The 16,596-nt window shown below is 41.1% G+C and overlaps 1 protein-coding gene across 1 annotated transcript in view; it reads right to left on the bottom strand.

The window, feature by feature from the left end:
• Window positions 1-216: 216 nt before the first annotated feature.
• slc45a4a (solute carrier family 45 member 4a) overlaps window positions 217-16,596 on the bottom strand; it is a 35,553-nt gene continuing 19,173 nt past the window's right edge. Inside the window, exons 4-16 of the mRNA XM_028420325.1 lie at window positions 9,065-9,253; window positions 7,114-7,293; window positions 6,839-7,029; window positions 6,570-6,756; window positions 5,992-6,447; window positions 5,650-5,921; window positions 5,402-5,563; window positions 5,171-5,270; window positions 4,984-5,064; window positions 4,768-4,898; window positions 4,590-4,658; window positions 4,350-4,504; window positions 217-4,166 (exon numbers count right to left, since the gene is read on the bottom strand). Of these exons, the coding sequence (XP_028276126.1) occupies window positions 3,983-4,166; window positions 4,350-4,504; window positions 4,590-4,658; window positions 4,768-4,898; window positions 4,984-5,064; window positions 5,171-5,270; window positions 5,402-5,563; window positions 5,650-5,921; window positions 5,992-6,447; window positions 6,570-6,756; window positions 6,839-7,029; window positions 7,114-7,293; window positions 9,065-9,253 (2,357 nt within the window). The 3' untranslated portion in view covers window positions 217-3,982. The remainder of the gene's footprint in view (window positions 4,167-4,349; window positions 4,505-4,589; window positions 4,659-4,767; window positions 4,899-4,983; window positions 5,065-5,170; window positions 5,271-5,401; window positions 5,564-5,649; window positions 5,922-5,991; window positions 6,448-6,569; window positions 6,757-6,838; window positions 7,030-7,113; window positions 7,294-9,064; window positions 9,254-16,596) is intronic.

Below are 16,596 nucleotides of genomic sequence, written 5' to 3'. Positions count from 1 at the left end.
AAGTAATTTATCAAATTACCTTTTAACCCTTTATATTAACATGTGAACATACATAATATTTAATAATAGAGCTATATGGATATAGCTGTGCAATCAGCTCACTAAAAAAAGTTTAACCACACAATCTGAATATGTGTTGAGGACTTTCTTTGTTTTTATTTTTGTCACATTTTAGACTCATGAATGTAAATGTGAAAGAATGACAGAAGTCATTGATGGTTTACTTCTGAACAGATTTTAAAGGTGCGTTCCCTACAGTGTTCATCCAGAGTCCTACATATGAAGGCTCAAGCATATATACATAACATAGATATATATATACTATATATATATATACTGTATATATACAGACATTACATAGAAAACAAAATTACTAACAAAAATAATCATCTTTTTATAGCAGCAAAGAAGAAAATGAAAGAGAATTGTATATTTACATCTTTTTTTTTCAAATAACAAGGCATATAATATATAGTACACTGCGTATATTTGCTTTCCCATTTTTTTTAAGTATTCTTGATTTAATCTCTATGAAGATCAAAGTATATAGGCATCTCTCTCTCTCTCCTCTGCCATTAACACACAGTTTAATAGAGGCAGAGCCACACACACAGTTTGTACTGGTTGGACTAACTGCATGGCAGCCATGCTGCTGCCACCGACAGCTGCTGACTGGAAACATGAAACAGCACGACGGCGTCTCCACATTCATCCAGTGATCAGGACGGAGGAACCAACACGACCGCCACTGAAAAAAGTGCAAAAGCCAAACTCTTTATATGTGGCTCTGCCTGAAAAAAAAAATCAACAACCAAATACAAAATGAAAAATACAATTTCTAGTTGAATTAAACATTAACAGAACAGAAACAAAGAGACTTGTAAATAACTTCCGGTATTGCAGCCATCGTTTCCAGAGTTAGTGTAAACCAGGCGATTGCAAAGAACAGAGAACCAAACACATGAACACTGAGATGACGTTTTGTTTTTTTTAAACACACTCTCTTTACATGTGAACAGCTGTGAGACGACTGCTCTCTCTCTCTCTCTCTCTCTCTCTCCCACAAACGCACTAACACACACACTGTCTAGTTCACTCCTGTAACATCTCCCATAACAGCAAATAGAATAGCTTTAATTTACTCTTTTGGAAACTTAGTGAAAAGTGTCCTTTATAGACAACAAAGCTCAAAAAAATAAATATCCACAGCTTTTTTTTTTCTTTCTTTTTCAACGTAAGTCTACATGTGCAAGTTCTGTGCAATGTTAGGAACCCCCACCCTGACTTGTCAAAGTAAAAGTGATTTCAGCTGAAATCAACTCACATTCATTAACATTTTCTTTAAACATTTTAAGTCACCAGATGGAATCAAAGGTTAAGAACTCAATCTCCCAGCAGGCCGCGTGAGCCGCCGTACTGGCTTAACATTCCAGAGTCTATGGTTAAAAAGGCTTGGGACATTAAGAACATAAACGACTTTCTCACTGCACTGGAACAGAAACACTCAAGTTGCACTTCAAGTATTCACGGTCCGGACACTTTTTAACACACATCTTGTTAACGCCATCCAATCCCCATATGTGTGTGTTACGCTAAAAAGTGACAAGATGAACGCTGTGTGAAACCTAACTCGTAACATGTGCAAATTTCTTTTTTTTTGTTTTATAAAACTTACATGCTTGTTAAGAGTGTACTGACCCAGTCCGAGCACAAGGCTTCAGCTTAAAGAGTACATGTTTTTTTTTTTTTTACACATTTAAACAAAAAAAAGACACAAACATCCAGCCATGCATTAGAAAATACATCCCTGACCTATAAGGACAAAAAAACAGAAAAGAGCTTGAGTGATTTGTACAGTCTTACTTTGGTGTTCCACACATGCATATCGCTGTTATAGCATGCAAACTCCCAAACCCAAAGTTTTTTGTTTGCTTTTTTTTTTTTTTTTTTTAAATCTCCACTGAAGTTGTGTGTCCATTTTTTTATTATTGCCCAAGTACAGAGGCCAATCTGTACCTGTCTGTATTCTTCTGTTATTTGTCCCACCCAGAGCAGAGCCAACCCAGGAAGCTCTGGGACCGACTGAATGTACCTGAAAATATGGAAGGAATCTAATTGGTTAAAAAACACTCGACAGAAAACAAAAAACAAATAATCAGTGAGTAAATCCTCTTCTAAATCCCACCAGAATTAAAAATAAGCTCTCCACAAAATGCTTACCACGCTCAAATAAAATGTTCTTTCATAAGTAAATCAACACACTACATTTTACATTTATCTTCCTTTCAAGTTGCATGACTGAGCTGAAAATAAAACTGACCCAAATCCAAAATCCTGACAGATGCAGGGAGGAAAGAAAAAAAAAACAAAAAAAAAACAACTGGTTTTCAGAAAGGATTTCAACCCTGCTCTGCCAGCACAATCCTCACGCAGTCCCCAGCTCAGCTGATTAAAAAGCCGTTATTGCAACAAAACATCTGATTTGTCAGAAAACACAATATAATCTTTTACTTTGCCTTTCAAGGTCGACTGCCAAGGAAACATTCGAAAGATTAGAATAATAATTTTTTTAGTAGGTTTAACACACTAGCCTATTGTTCTCCCCACTCTGTGTGGATGTTAATGAGGTTTAACTAAAACTGATGTCAGCAGTTTTATTTCCTCATCCGCCATCACGCTGCTGCTCTTCATCAGCAGATGCAGCCATTTTATCCGAAAGTCTTTCCATTGCAAAATGAATGATGCTGCCTCAGCTGTCTCACTCTGTGTCGAACGCACACGTAAATAGCATCCAAATACTCTACTCTCTCTACTGATTAAATCTGGCCCATTAAAGTGAAACAACAGGATCATAATCCTCCATTGAAGCTTTATGCAACAAGCCTAAAATTGCAGTTCTCCCGCTCTTCCATGTCATAAGTCCTGGAAGTATAAAACAAATCATCCAGGATCTGCTCTGATATCTTTGTGTCATTGACATGCTGGTGTTCCAACACACCTTCAACACAACCATGGCTCAGCTAATATTGTGCTAGTAGCATTTTTAGAGACTCCACATCTCTTTCCTCCTCTTATCTGCTCTTTTTTTTTAAAATCATGCAGCATGTTGGTTAGTGTAATTATTAAAAAAAAGTGAGAAGTAATATTTGTAATATTTGAGATTGCAATGCCCCTGCATACTGCACACATCTATGCTCCTTCTTTTGTGTAATTTTATCCAATCCAAGTATTTTCTCTATAAAAATCCTCTTGTCGGCATTGAAGGCTAAATTAGAGATTTTAAGCACTTCTGCCATGTGTGGGTGGCCAACATGCAAAACAACCATCAATCCCGGGTGCTCAAGATCCATCATTTCCTCCAGCAACCAGACTTGGGGCTCTTAGTTTCAGAAATTCCACTTCCAAAAGTCTCTAGAGTCTTAAAGCTACTGTCACAGAGTGTTGTGTAAGTCCCACAGAGCCTAACGTGTGTCCCCAGGGATATTTTGGTGAAGTCAGCAGCAGACACACACACACACACATTCTTATCAATCAGCTTCTGCATCACGAAGATTCGGTCAAGTCGATTCCAAGGTAAGGAAGAACGATTTTCAGTATTTTTTTTTGCAGCTTCAAGGACTAATGTTCATCAACAGCGTTCATTATTGAGGTGTTCATTCAACGGTGTCAACCCCAGAAGAAAACGTGTATGCGTGTGAGGGTTTAAAAGTTTGTGTATGCGAGTCCCCTGAAGTTTCCCGTGAATAGGTTAATAGGTGAATAGGTTTGATGTGATGCAGGTCCCACAGCAGATTGTTTTCTTCATTGAGTCATGAGGATAAAAAAAAACCCTGTCAAAGCTAGAGCATAGATGCCGAGAGGAGTAACTCCAGCTCTTTCCTCTCTGTTCTTTGTGTCTGTAAACTCTAGCATGGGATGGATGGAGGCACATCGTTACATCCTGAATGCTGTCCTGTCTTCGCAGGACAACTCAGCCAGCCAATCACAGAGCCGACTCATTTTCAGCATGACAGGTGGAGGTGGTTGTTGTGGTGGCCTTGCCCTCCTTGTTCAATTTCAGGAAGCTGGGTTTCTCTATCACCACAGCAACAGTCCCTTCACTGCGGTTGGGATTTTCCAGCGTTGTCAAGGCCCGTTTCTCTGAAGCTTTGGCTGATTCCCCATCTCTGTCAATCAAAGTTAAAATCTATTAGGACTGATCCTTATTAAGATATAGCAGTCTGCTAGCTTAGCATACAGACTGGACACCGAGCTTTAAAGGAGCTAGGTAGCACATTCTGTTGGCTAGCCTTCCAGTCTTTATGCTAAGTTGAGCTGTCACACATATAAAGAGCAGGTGGTTTTCTTACCCGTTGTTTGGAGTTGGGTAAATGACCAGAAAGCAGGCAGTGAAGAATCCAAGCAGGGAGCCCCCAGAGGCCACCATGGGAATGACACGAACACTGCCGACAGCTTCCACCACAGAGCCGAGAGCTGAGGCCACTAATATCTGACTGATGTACACCTGCACAGTTACAGCACAATCGTCTCATTGCGTTGTAGTGTCTGGATTTATTCTGAGACATTAGAAAGAACATTTTAACATGTACCTGACAGGATAAGATGGCACAGTCGATGCCAAAGCCTCTGCGGGAGTTTCCTGGGCTATGTTGGATGTACTGCAGGAGGCAAAGAGAGTTACAGTTACTCATCTTAAGTAAAATGACACACACATTCTACCAGTTATAGTAGCGAGCTGCTACATAATAGTATATGTGTTTACCGCACCTCTTTCATTTCGTGATACTGTCCCAGCAAAGCATAAGGGCAGTAAGAGATACTCATGGAGATGATGCCCATGCTGCTGATCATCACCATGGCAACATACACATTAGGGAAGATTGACATGACAGCAGTTCCTGATAAGGGAAAAAAACCAAAAGTTACATACTTACTACCCAATTTATTTTTTACTTTATTGTGTTTCGTTAATGTAAATTTTACCTATAGAGAATCCAAGTGTCCCGAGGATATAGATGACCTTAATGCTCAGGTCAAAGTTGTCAAGATATTTTTGAAGAACAGCTGGTAGAGAGATTATTCAGTTGGTTAATCCAGAGTTTTATGTCCACACATGCTGTTCTTTCGGTATTAACAGAACATCTGTATACATGAGCTTGCGTGTAGTTACCTGAACATGTAGCAGCAGTCATAGCATATATAACCAGTCCCCAACATCCCATTTGAACTCCTTTGTGGTAGTTCTCCAATAAAGTGGAGTTAGCAGCAGCCTGCCAGAGAAAACGGGCAAATCGAGAGTTGACAAACCCTGATGTGTGATGTATTATATATCATATTTGATATTAAGTGCATAAACTTAAAAGGAATGGGTGTATCGGTTTGTGTGTTTAGCAGCTCGTACAGTAGGATCTCCATGGTAGATGACTTGTCCCATGAAGTCAGTGAAGAAAACAGCCTCGGCGATGATGGAGAACCAGGTGAGGAGGTGGCAGGCACACAGCCGCAACAGCTCTGGAGGCATCTTCAGCATAGAGAGCCACAGCAGGCGCACAGTGGTCTCAACCTGGTCAGAGAACAAGAGGTTTACCAACACATCACACCAGAAACATGGATTATCATGTCCATCATGACAATGGTAATGGTCCTCACCTCGCCCTCTTCGCTCTCTGTGTCTCCGCTGGAGGAGTTGGTGTTTCCGCTGCGGTGTCTGTTCCTCTGTCTGCTCCTCCTCCTGTGTCTGGCTTCCACTTCGTACAGGTCATTCATGCTGTGAGAAGGCTTGATGAGAAGAGCAGCGTTAGCCCGGCGATAGCGATACCTATGACTTCCCACGCGGCCGTAGTAGGAGAAAGTGCAGGAAGGCTGGCGGTAGAAAGTGTGACGGTGGCGTGACTGCCTCATAGGAGCTCCAGTACTGGCAGCTGGAGGAAGAAGAAATCTAATTATTATCTTCACCTGGAGGAATAAAATGAAATATATAAATATACTGACCTTTGACCATTCCCGCACGGTGTGCCTGTCCTTTAGAGCTCAGCCTGTTATTACTAACTCTATCTGCATTAGTTACACTGGCCAATAGCCTTCCATTCAGAGTCCGTTGCTCATTAAGCTGGTTGTTCAGCAATGCCTCCTGTCCATCATCGTTTTCCATTTCTTGAAGGAAAGCCGAGAGGCGGCAAATCCTGGGGGCGGTAGTTTGATGGCTGTTATTTTGGGACCGGAGCAAATCTTGGCTTCCTGTGCTGCTGCTGCGCCTGATGTTGGCAAGTCGAGGAGGCGGAGTGCTGCGATTGGGGTTGAAGATGGAAGCGGCTGTAGGAGGCGAACTGTGATAGGGTGAGAGGCGATCAGCAAAGATGGACGGCTCGATGTGGCACAAGAACAACGCATCATGGTCCAGGTGGTCGAGAGTGGCGTCTGCCATGGCGAGAACACTGTCACTTTTACCTAAAGAGAGAACAAATAAGGGGGCAAATAAAAGATCACATTAAAAATGAGAGATAGTAAAGAAAGGGTCATGTCACATTTTTCCTCCTAATGGGTGCCTGCTGGTCAGCCTGTAAACTTACTTCTCACGAGCTCCACTTCCAGGAAGTCCATGTCCATGTCCCCACGCTCTGATTGGTCATCATCATAGGGGTCATAGAGGTCGTAACTTTCCATCGTATCATTCTCTCCTATCATTTCCAGCTTCGGGGCGAGCAGCCCAGCCCTCCCATTGGCTGATGTTTGCAGGTGGACGGTATCTGGACTCTCCTAGTGAGAGAAATAAACGTGTTCTGTAACACCACGGAGACCCAAACACCTTTTTTTAAACACTGACTTCTCAGTGTAGTACCTGGTTGAGCCTGTCTTGTTGTGGTGAATACTGCTGCTCCTCGATGCTGAAGAGATGCAGCACCACAGATACAGAGAACAGGATGGCAGCAAAGAAGAACAAGATCTGCTCCTGGGTCTTGAAAATTGTTCCAAGGAAAGTGTGTGTCCAGTCCAAACCTCCGAGAGCGTAGCCAACAGCACCGCCAAGACCTGCAGACATAGACATGGGGAGGTGAGCTCAGTGAAATCTACGTTCCCACATGATCTTTTTGTACAGTTAAGTGACAGATCTACCTGCGGAGGCGGCGTGGATATTGAGCGCCATGTCTTGTTCCTCCGCATCTGCCACATCTAGCAAGTATGCTCTGATTGGTCCCTCTGTGGCATCCGCGCAAAAGTCCAAAACCACCACACCAAGCACAGTTAGAACAATTCCTATTGGTTGTCTCCCCTGTTCATCACCTAGCGACAAACCTGAAAGCACAGACAGCAATAGGTTTTAATAAGTGTTTATTAAAATGCTTTAATACTGTACTAGGAGCACACTGTATGCAAACATATATATATATATATATACATATATATATATATATATATATATATATATAAAGTATAAAGAAGTGTAAAAACAATAAATCCATTATCTTTTATTCAGACACACAATCATTCAACATGTGGACTTGTTGTCAATGATGTAACCCGAGTGGTTGGAGCTGCACATGAAGTCAATAGCCACAGAGACACACACAAACAGGTCACTGCACATTTCCCATACTGCTTTGCATGTTGCGTGTGACCTTTTGTGTCTCATTACATTTGTGACCCGGTCTTGCCCTAAAGCCACTCAATATGCCTTTGTGTCCAAAGGGCCCGGGTGGTATAACGTAACTGGACAGTGTGCGTGTGTGTGTGAGAGAGAGAGAGAGAAATATCCGTGATGCAGAATGACTTCACAAACTGAAATTCATTACTGTCAGGGAAATAAAATTATTCATAGAAGGAACAGTAGTGTGTGTATGTGTGTGTGTGTGTGTGGGTGGGTGTGTAAGGGGGGGACAATGGAGCCAAAGTACTCACTAGCCAGGCACCCAGACAGGAAGTGAACTGGGATTGGTGGAAAGAGGGAAGCAAACAGGAAGCATTTCCCTGTGAACTGCCTGCTCCTGTGTTCCCATGTCAACACACACACACACAGCTACACACACTGACACACACTAATGTACAGGTTACTACAGTTTTCCCATGTTGGTTTGTGTTGTTCACACACACATATACAACCATTCATCCATTTCTCTCACACAGATACAGGTCACAGTTTTTCCCATGTCAAGCCTGCCAGCAAGGTGCTTTCTCGGACGGGGGTGTGCAAACACACACACTGGTGCCCTAAATTGACCTGAGTGCCAACCCCTGTGCAGAAGAATGAATGCAGTAGAGAATAGGAGTGAGCCCAACTGCTGACAGAACAGTTCACACAGCTCTTGTTATTTGTAACTCCTCTGAGACTTAATTTCACTGCTATATTTAGACGTTTAAAGAGTCATTTCACTATTGTTTCACTGTTCATTTGTCTTAAATTTGGTATACACATGAGCATGTACAGTCACTTTAACTTTTTTTTACTGGTTACTAGTAAAATTATTTATATACCAACATTAAATAATGAGGAAAAATGTATCTATGTGTGCTATACAAATAACATGCCTGTGACCAAACAGTGTGCATCAGCGTTAACATAGAGTATGTTTAGTATGATACAAGCGGAACTACACTGACACTGAAAGCTGAAAGATCAATATGTGTATTGCATTATTGACAGCCAATCAATCTGTTTGATTGGACTGGACCTTGTAATGACATCTGTGTGATGTAAAGGTTAGACTGCGGCTAACACAAGCCTCAGTGGGCACAGCTTGCTGGAAATGATTCTCTGTCCTTTTCTTTCCTCTGGAGGACAAGAACATGCTGGGTAAAGCAATAGCACTCGCAAATCAGATTTTTTTTTCCAGCAGAGCTGTAATAGTCTTGGGAGGTTTGGGTAACAGTGTTTTACAGATGGGACAAAGTAAAAATCTGTATTCACAGCTGAAATAATGCAACAACCTAATGCTTTTTATAAAATGTAATTTTAAGCAACAGAATGATGTTTATGTGATTGTCAAGCTGCTTTGATTTTTCTAAATGACCTGTTTTTTCTATAACAACAGAACTACACACTAAATAAATTAACACAACACACACTGACCTATTAGTGATCCATTCAGAAACAGTGCCACTCCCAACAGTGTTCCAATACAGAGAGCCAGGATGAACGGCCTCCTTCTGCCCCATCGCAGGGTGCAACGGTCGCTGGCTGAGCCGATCAGAGGGGTGAACATGAGGCCAAGAACTGGACTGAGAAACCACGTGAGACTGTAGTACTGCTCTGGAAGACCTGTACAAGACACACAGACAGACAGACAGTTGAGGATGGAGATACAGACAGGAAGATAAAAACATGTTCACTGAGGACTGTAGTTTTTCTGTCCTCGACCACCAGGGGGTGCAAGTAGCATCCTAACTATAGAAGTCAGCATCATCATTTTAAATTAAGATAAACAGTTTATTTATTATTTAAATGGACCCTTTGTGTGTTTTATGCAATGCAAAACCTCAAATAAATGAAGTTTATTTTGTTAGAAATCACATTTGACATAAAGAGTAAAGAGAAATGTGACTTCATAATCCCCATTTGCAGCATGATTCAAACCCAATGCTATAAACAAATGCTATACACATGGACACAGACAATCTTCTAAAAGGCTCTAAGACACATATGCAGCTGCTTTTACTAATAACCTGGGCTCAGACCAAAGCTGGTTAGCTGGTTTGGATACAGCATTACTGAAGTCAGCAGTGAAATACATACACAGCAACATGAAGTGGCCGTTGTGTTTGTGTTGTCACTCCTGTTACCTAAGAGCTGTCCTGAGGCTGACTGTCTCAACACCTTCAGTTCAAGTCCCACACAAAGGTAAATGTAGAGAAAGACTCGGTAACCGTACCCATCAGGAGGAATTATCTCAGGTCTATTGAGCGTCTCTGTGGACACCTACCCTGGATTACTGCACAAAGGGCAGCAACATCAACTCCTGCGTGTCGCTTAATGCAGAGAAAATGAGCAGAAAATAAGTGTGTGATCAGGTTTCTGAGGCCTTTGTGAGCTACAGACCCGCAGCTTCAGCTGTGTTTTTGTCAGGCAGAAACACTTGAATTAGGAACTCATAAATGGTTGAATCAAACATTTGTGTTGCTTTTCCTAAAGGCACAAAAGCTACAAAGTCTCTTTGTCACTTCAGGCCAATAGTGCTTAAGTAATTCTGCAAACCTTGAAGCAGGAGCTCATCAAAAAGTATGTGAACTTCTCCTTTTTCTCTTGTTTTATCCACTTCCGCAGCTGACCTTGTTACTAAACACATACTTTTGTTCATATATGTTTGTACCACAATTTTCCACCACCGTAAGACAGGATGAGCATTTCAAACACACCTGCTACAGGACAGGGTCTCAAATTATGAAGGGTCAATATTGGAAATAACTGACAGACACACAGGATGCAGCATCTCAGTGGAAACACACACATGCTTTCAATGCAGCACCCGGTGGAAACTATCAAACCAACCTGTCACTGACAAATCCAGCTTCAGCCTGCATGATAAAAATAACACTTAAAACAGATCATCAGATCATCAAGTAAAAAATGAAACTGAAGTATTTATTTATTGTTTTTTCGTATTAATCCTAAAATTACGAGATTACATGAGAGGTACAAGGATGTTTCCTTTTCCAAGAGTGCACACAAAAGACAGCAGAAAATGTAAAACTTGAAAACTGAAAAATGCTGGACTGGGTTTAAATGGATTGAAATATGGATGCAGCGTGCAGTGGGTCTTAATTCACTAAACCAATGAAATCTTGTTTCACACAGCCTGTGTATGAATGCAACACATTCATGAATTCACACAGCGATATCTCTGCATCATCGTGCATCTATTTATTATCAAAGTAAGAAGAATAACATCTGACTAAACCCTGGGACACAGAAAAATGACTTCACTGAGCAGATGAGAATAAGAAGAAGGGGAGGAAGCAGACAGTCTTTTAGCTAAGTGAAGTCAGCTGAAGTAAGTAATCAAATCAGACTTTTATCATTGCCTCACTGATAAACTTTCACTTGATGCAGCTCACTGTAAATGCAATAAATGCCACTTGGCCGGCCACACTGTCCTTCCCATACAGAGCGACGAGGAGACACTGACGCTATCCAACTCATGAGGTCATTCTTAGTAATGTCTGCCTGCAGTCTGAAGATATTTCAGCCAAAGCAGGCTGATCAATAACCCTGCTTAAAGGGACAGTTTGTAATATAATAGAGTTGATTAAGAAACAGAAACTTAAAAATGTCACCGTAGGAAAAGCTTCTAAAACCCTTTAAGTGATTCTGAGTGTAAGCTGTTGTTTTATTAAATCTGCAGTAATGAAAGGGGTTGGAAACACTGCAGATCAATACAAGGTTGAAGATTTCATCCTGAGTGAACAATGGAAGAAATATGAAGGAAACTTGAAGTGAAAGTGATGTAATGACATCTAATTCAATTAAGAGGAGATTAGGCTCCTCTAGATTTAAAATGCACTTTCAGATTTCTCAGACATCAATAACTGAGTGAAATAATATTGATTTATCATGAGCTGGTCTGAAAAGTCCCTCACACTCCTGCACAGACCCATTAACAGAACTTTAAATTAGTGCAGCACCTGAATGCACCCTGACAGTTTATCTGCGGACTGTAAACACATGAGAGGAATTTGACTCATTGGTCTTGGTTTAATGTTAGATCTGCACACGAGAAGGATGCTATATTGATGAGTCCACCTGGATGGTGGACAGTCATCTGAAAGGTCTGCTTTAACATTGCAGACTAAGCCAGATGTTAGTGGGTTTTTGTTCAGTGTGAAAGGGGCATTATTTGCCTGAACTGGCAGAGCTAGCCTAAGCTTTGAAGTATGGAATCCACTGTCTTGTACTGAGTCACTTGCACACATGAATTTTTCAGGATCTGTGTTTTTTAAGAGATAAACCTGGACTCTGACGGAATCACACAGGAGCACCATGTTAGCACTTCGCCATCACTTCAGACAGCCTGTCTCTGTCTTTCTCATGAGGGGAGCCATAAACTGGGCATGACCCCTGTCACCGTGACCAGGTCTTGGGAACTCTGTCACCACGGAGACTCCATCACCTTCACTTCCTGACTCCTAATATGGCTGTGTCATTCATACAGAACTTCCTGTTGTGAGGTTTGTTCAGACTAAGGAAAGCTTTGTTTGTTTCTGTATTTTTTATACTCCTTTCACGCTCTCTCACACATTCACATAGATAGAGAATACAAAAACACACACACAGATATAGTATATACAAAAGACACACACATACACAATACCTGTTAAAACTCAAACAGTGGTACAGTCATAAAGTGGGAGACAAAGCAGCAGATAGGAATCGGTCTGTCTGTCAGTTTGTCAACATCAAAACAGGAAACAGTTTCTAGTAAACAGTTCCTTCAAGCACACAATACCAAAAAAACAGTCAACACATAGTAAATAAAGACATGTCTCTGTTCCCACACACACACACACACACACACCTCTACCAAAATATAAAAAAACAGCTGAGTTCCCACACACTCCTTGTACTGTATGTGCAGAAACACACATACACATGGAACAATACTGAGAGAGTCATGATGCAGGAAGCATTTTAGAAAGAGAGAAAAAGGGAATGAGCACAGAATGACACAGGGAAGGGAGGAAACGGAGAGAGAGAAGGAGTGTGAGAAAGGATTAACATCAAACATGGAGGTCGGACAGAAAACAGAGATACGGCGAGAGGAGGAGAAAATGAGGAGAACTGAGAGTGAGAACACCGGAAGGATGGCGAGGTTCATATTTGTGCTGTCAGGTGGCCGTTCAGGGATGCTGATTGATCGTGGGAAAGAAAAATGAACAATCTGCTCCATCTATCATCAAAGTGTGTTTTTAAACTATGCACATTTCCTCCTCTCTCTCTCTCTCTCTCTCTCACACACACAAAGAGAGAGAGGGAGAGAGGAGGACAAACTGCCCATTCATCACAGCATGAGTTTCTCCACGTCGTCCCTGCATGGAAAAATACAAAACTTTGTGGTTCCAATTGTGTTTTTGGCCACAATTTTGTCAATTTAAATTTGATGAAGTCTCGTCAAAGCATCAATATAAGACAGACTGAACCACAACATTAAGTTGAAGCAGAATGTTTCTCCCCTTACAGCTACATAATGGTGAAAAAACACAGTTTCAAAATAAATAGCAACTCCCCTTTTATAATTCGTCACCACTTCTGGGAAGCTGTAATGACATTCATGTTTACTGTCCAGTGTAGAGCTAGCATCCACCCTTATGTGACAACACATTAAGTTTTATTTTGGGTAATTTTAATTACATAGTGGGCACGTTTAAACTCTATAATCATGTCCTACAAAGGATGTAAAGTATATTTCCTCTAATTCCTTCATTCCTATCCACGAATCTTCATAAACTCCAACATCATCATGCTAGAAAAACATCTTCTGCTCACTTCTTTTTGTTCCTCCTCTTTCACACAAAAAACTAAACTCCAAAATACAATCTAACACTCTTTTTCCTCCCTCTTTCCTTGTCTCCCTGTTCCCATCCCTCCTGCTCCCGTTCTCCCATAAACACAAAACAATCCTTTCATATCCTGCGCTGGCGTGAGAACACCACAAGAAAAAATGACAAGTGTCCTGAAAAGAGTCAGAGAAACAGTGTGAAAGTGAGAGTAGGGCAGAGGTCGTGAAGGGAGAAAGTGGGCAGGAAGGAAGGAGGGAGAGCGAGAGGAGACGAAAGGAAAGGAGGAAGCAGGTGTGTTTGAATAAACAAAATATGTGGACTGGTGGTGGAAGTCAGGTGTAGTGTTCCATAGGAAGAAAGAAAGGAAAGAAATGTGGTTCAAAGCAGATGGATTATGACGGCAGATTTAAAAAATTAAAATACTATCATCAATATTTTACTATAGATAAGCTTCTGGCTGTAGGTTTGATGCCAGGAATGAGGAGTTTCTCTGTGAAATGAAAGCACCCATAGATGCATCTCTGTCTCCAAACTGTCCTCCTGTGTTAATAAATGACCTTATGCAAACATAAAGGTGCTGCAGCTGATCAATACCTCAGTAAGTTATTGATTTCCGATGCTTTTAAAGATGTGTTTACATAACCAATATTTGCTTAAGGTTGATTCTTCGACCTATTCTACAATTAGGAGTGAGTGTAAAGCAGAAAGAGAGATCAAGTAGAATTTGTCGGCATTATTTTGTTGTAGTTTGTAAGTCTGTAGAGAATTAGATCAAGTTAAGAGAGTGCACAAATGTTTTATAGGCACTGTAAATGGGGAGCTAACAGCTTTTAGCACATCTCAACCGTCTTTCAGATGTCTGTGAATCCTAGTGACCAAACACTGCTAATAGCAAACAAATAAATAAAAAAATAGGCTACTAGCTAAAAGCTAAAAGCAATTTCAGTGAACATTTCTGCTCACATAGATTGTAGGGTGGCAGAACAAAAGGGCTGAGACAGATACGGGGAGACAGCAGGAGAGACGGGAGTGAGTCACAGGACTTTCCCAGCAGCAAAGAATGGTAAGAGCATCAATCACACAGCGGGCACACACTGTCTCTACAACCAAGGAGCAAATGCAGACACAAGCAAGATCATCATTAACAAAGTGCCTAGAAGATCCAATCAATAAAAGAAACAAAGAAAGTGGACGGATTAACAGCAGTGTGCAGCCCCAAATGTTTTATTCCGCACACATAAACAAACCTCATCACTATTGGGTGAAAAGTGCTCTGCTCTAAGAGTCGACCTGTTTCACTTGTAAAATGGTGGATATTATCCTGTGTGTGTGTGTGTGTGTGAGAGAGAGAGAGAGAGAGTGTGGCTTCACATAGGGTCTAATCCACCAACAACCGTCCTCTCTACATAAAAGGTGCTATTAAAATTGCATTAAGCCAGCACACACACACACACACACACACACACACACACACACACACACACACACACACACACACACACACACACACACACACACACACACACACACACACACACACACACACACACACACACACACACACACACACACAGCTGCTTTGAGTCAGCAGAGTTATGTAACAGCACTGCAGTAAACTAGCTGCCTCCTACTGAGACAGAGAGAGAGAGAGAGAGTGATTGAAGAAGAAATTTACCCCAAAAACCAGTTTTAAGTGTGAAATCTGAGTCTCTTGTTGTCCTGGATTTATCAGAGCAGCTTCCACCTAACATTTACATTAATATACGACCATATGTGATCAACAGCAGGGATGCTGCTCTCCGGCTGGGAGTGACCTATCACATGCAGGATGCTGCACATGACAATGCATGCTCTTGCCCTTTAACTTCCATAGAAGTGATCAATTAAGCCAATCAACAGTGATCAGTCCAAAATCTTACATAACCACAAGTACAGTAGGTCAGCCATGTCGTGATTGGCATTCTAGTTGTTGCCAAATGTCAGACATTTACTAGTATTTCGGCAACATTCAGTTTGAATGACAATTGTTCACAAACAGCCTGTCACGTGATCATTCTGTAAGATTAGAAACTGATGCAATATTCAGCATTAAACAGAGGAGAACAGAGCAGTTCAGCTATAAGCCATGATTGATTTTTGGAATTTGACTGATGAGAGTCACATGTTCCAAACACACTCTCACACCACAATAAAAAGAGGGTTTAACACCATTTTTTTGCCAGTCTTCTACAATTACTTCTCTAATAGAGAATATATTTCTGACAGTAAACACGGTGCACCAACAAGTCAACAGCAACACAACCTTTGAACTTCAGTCCCACCTTCTTCTTTTTGATATGAGTCTGTCATCTATCCATCCTCTCATTAATATACTGTCAAAGGCAGCGAGTGGGATGGAGACAGAGCAGATGTTTTTCTACTCTGCTTTTTACCCTGAGGCCAGCCATCAGTGACAGCGCTTGCTATTAAGCCTGTGTGTGTGTCATGCTATTATAGATTTTCTAGTTTATACATCTACTGTACAACCTCAGTTTGGGGTCCTATCAACTCATAATGAGTGTTGAGTGCATTAGAAAAGTGAGACCTGTTGAGTATGTACCACATTGAAAATAAGGGTGTGTGTTGCCAGGCGTAAGGAAGTGACAGGTGACGATTACAGCTTCAGACACAAGTTACAGCATGAAAAAAAGAAAGAAGAATTTATTTTAATCACACACATCAGCCTGTCAGCGCCACGCGTTTTAGTCTGTGGTTACAGGGTGCTAAGGGCGAGTTGCAGGTTAAGAACTATGGCACAGGGGTGTTGTGTTTACAGCTGGTTTATTTCCATATTGGGCCTTTTTAAATGAACATGAATCTTATTAAACAAATGATTTGTGCTTAGAGCTGGATAACACAAGTGACCTACCCACACCTGCACATCTGACTCAGCTCCATTTAGCTTTGTTCATTACTGAAAGAATTTTACAAAAATTACAAATATTCATATTCATATACATATGCATAAAGTAATAACACCCCATACACCCTGCTGTATAACCAGCTGAATATGTATTAAAACTGGAGTTTAAACCTGGTTATGGTGAGGGACACCATTTGTTTTTGACAACT

Source organism: Parambassis ranga, chromosome 2, assembly GCF_900634625.1.
Source record: "Parambassis ranga chromosome 2, fParRan2.1, whole genome shotgun sequence".
Lineage (NCBI taxonomy): Eukaryota > Metazoa > Chordata > Actinopteri > Ambassidae > Parambassis > Parambassis ranga.
This window is presented reverse-complemented; position numbering and strand designations above follow the sequence as displayed.